The sequence below is a fragment of the Miscanthus floridulus genome, chromosome 19 (assembly GCF_019320115.1).
Source record: "Miscanthus floridulus cultivar M001 chromosome 19, ASM1932011v1, whole genome shotgun sequence".
In the NCBI taxonomy this organism is placed as follows: Eukaryota; Viridiplantae; Streptophyta; class Magnoliopsida; order Poales; family Poaceae; genus Miscanthus; species Miscanthus floridulus.
The window spans coordinates 4,999,280-5,000,619 of NC_089598.1; the positions used below are offsets into that span (position 1 = coordinate 4,999,280).

At 52.5% G+C, this 1,340-nt stretch overlaps 1 protein-coding gene across 1 annotated transcript; it reads right to left on the bottom strand.

Annotated features, from left to right (window-relative positions):
* Positions 1–477: 477 nt before the first annotated feature.
* Positions 478–1,128, bottom strand: LOC136525429 (uncharacterized). Its single transcript, XM_066518418.1, has one exon. It carries the CDS (start codon positions 1,126–1,128, stop codon positions 478–480), a length of 651 nt encoding a protein of 216 aa, XP_066374515.1.
* Positions 1,129–1,340: the final 212 nt, after the last annotated feature.

Genomic DNA, 1,340 nt, shown 5'->3' on the forward strand with positions numbered 1-1,340 from the left:
ACTGTAGGGGCGGTTCTAAATTGAACCGCCCCTACAAATTGATTTGTAGAGGCGGCTGGTAATAAGAGCCGCCCCTACAAATAGATTTGTAGGGGCGGCTCAGCCGCCCCTACAAATCGATTTATAGGGGCGGCCTGGGAACCGCCCCTACAAATATATGATTTATAGAGACCCTTGCGTAGGGGCGGTTGGACAAACCGCCCCTACAAATGGTCTACAACCGTCCCTAGAAATATTTTTTAACGTAGTGCATAAGAAAAGACTATAAGTATCTAAAAAACAATATAATGTACTAAGCTAGGATATAATAATGGGCTATCCTAGTACAAAATACGGTGAAGTGCCACATGTTTATAAAACAGAAGAAAAGATTAAGAAGCAAGAACAAGAATACTTCACTTTTGTTAAGGAGGGCAGCAGGATGTAAGGCGTTCTGTCCGAGCGGGCCCGAATACGACACATCCTTGTAGTGTGAAATCAACTCAAAAGCAATAGAGGAACGATGCAGCGACACGGCCAGGTACAACGCCGAGGTGCCGTCCCTGGCAACCACACGGGCGAGCTCCTTTGTCTTCCCACATATATGAGCGCCTTCACCATACGCAAGCCTGTGGTGTACGCGTAGCTACAGCGGACAGCCTCATGCAGGGCCGTCTCACCGCGCTTGCTCTGCATCCGCACCATCGTCTTCCTCTCGTCGCTGCCGCTGCCGTTAGCCTGGTCAATAAGGAGGGAGACCATCCCGGTGTTCCCGGCGCGCACGGCGCAGTGCAGCGGCGTATCTCCGTTGCCATCGCACGCGAGCAGCAGCTCGGGGGCCTTGTTGCAGATGAGCCGTGCCAGGTCCAAGTACCCTTGATCGTCCCCACTGGCCGCCACCACATGGAGTGCAGAGGCCCCCTCGAGCGAAGTTGGCATGCAGAACGCCGACGGGGCGGCCTCCTCCACCAACGCAGCGCGCGGAGATGATACTTCGTCTTCTTTGCGGAGAAATTTCTCTAGCAGTGGCAAGTCACCGGACCTTGCCGCCCTGAGGAGCTCAGGTTGACTAACGACGGCGAGGTCCTGCACACGCTGGTCGTTGAATGGTGGTGGCCTGCCTGAGCTTGAGTTGTTTCTTGGGTCCATCGCGCGCGCGCCACTTGGATTATGGAAATGATCTATCTAGGGTGTTTAATTGGATCGGATGTGAGTGAGTGACAACCTTGCAAATAAAGTCGAGGTCGGACGTCCCCTATTCAATCCATCAACTCTTCGTTAAGCTGATATAGTGCCAGTACCAGCCAATGTTTTAAATCTCTCGTTATAGCTGCCGCTATAATCCGCTATAGCCTTTTAAG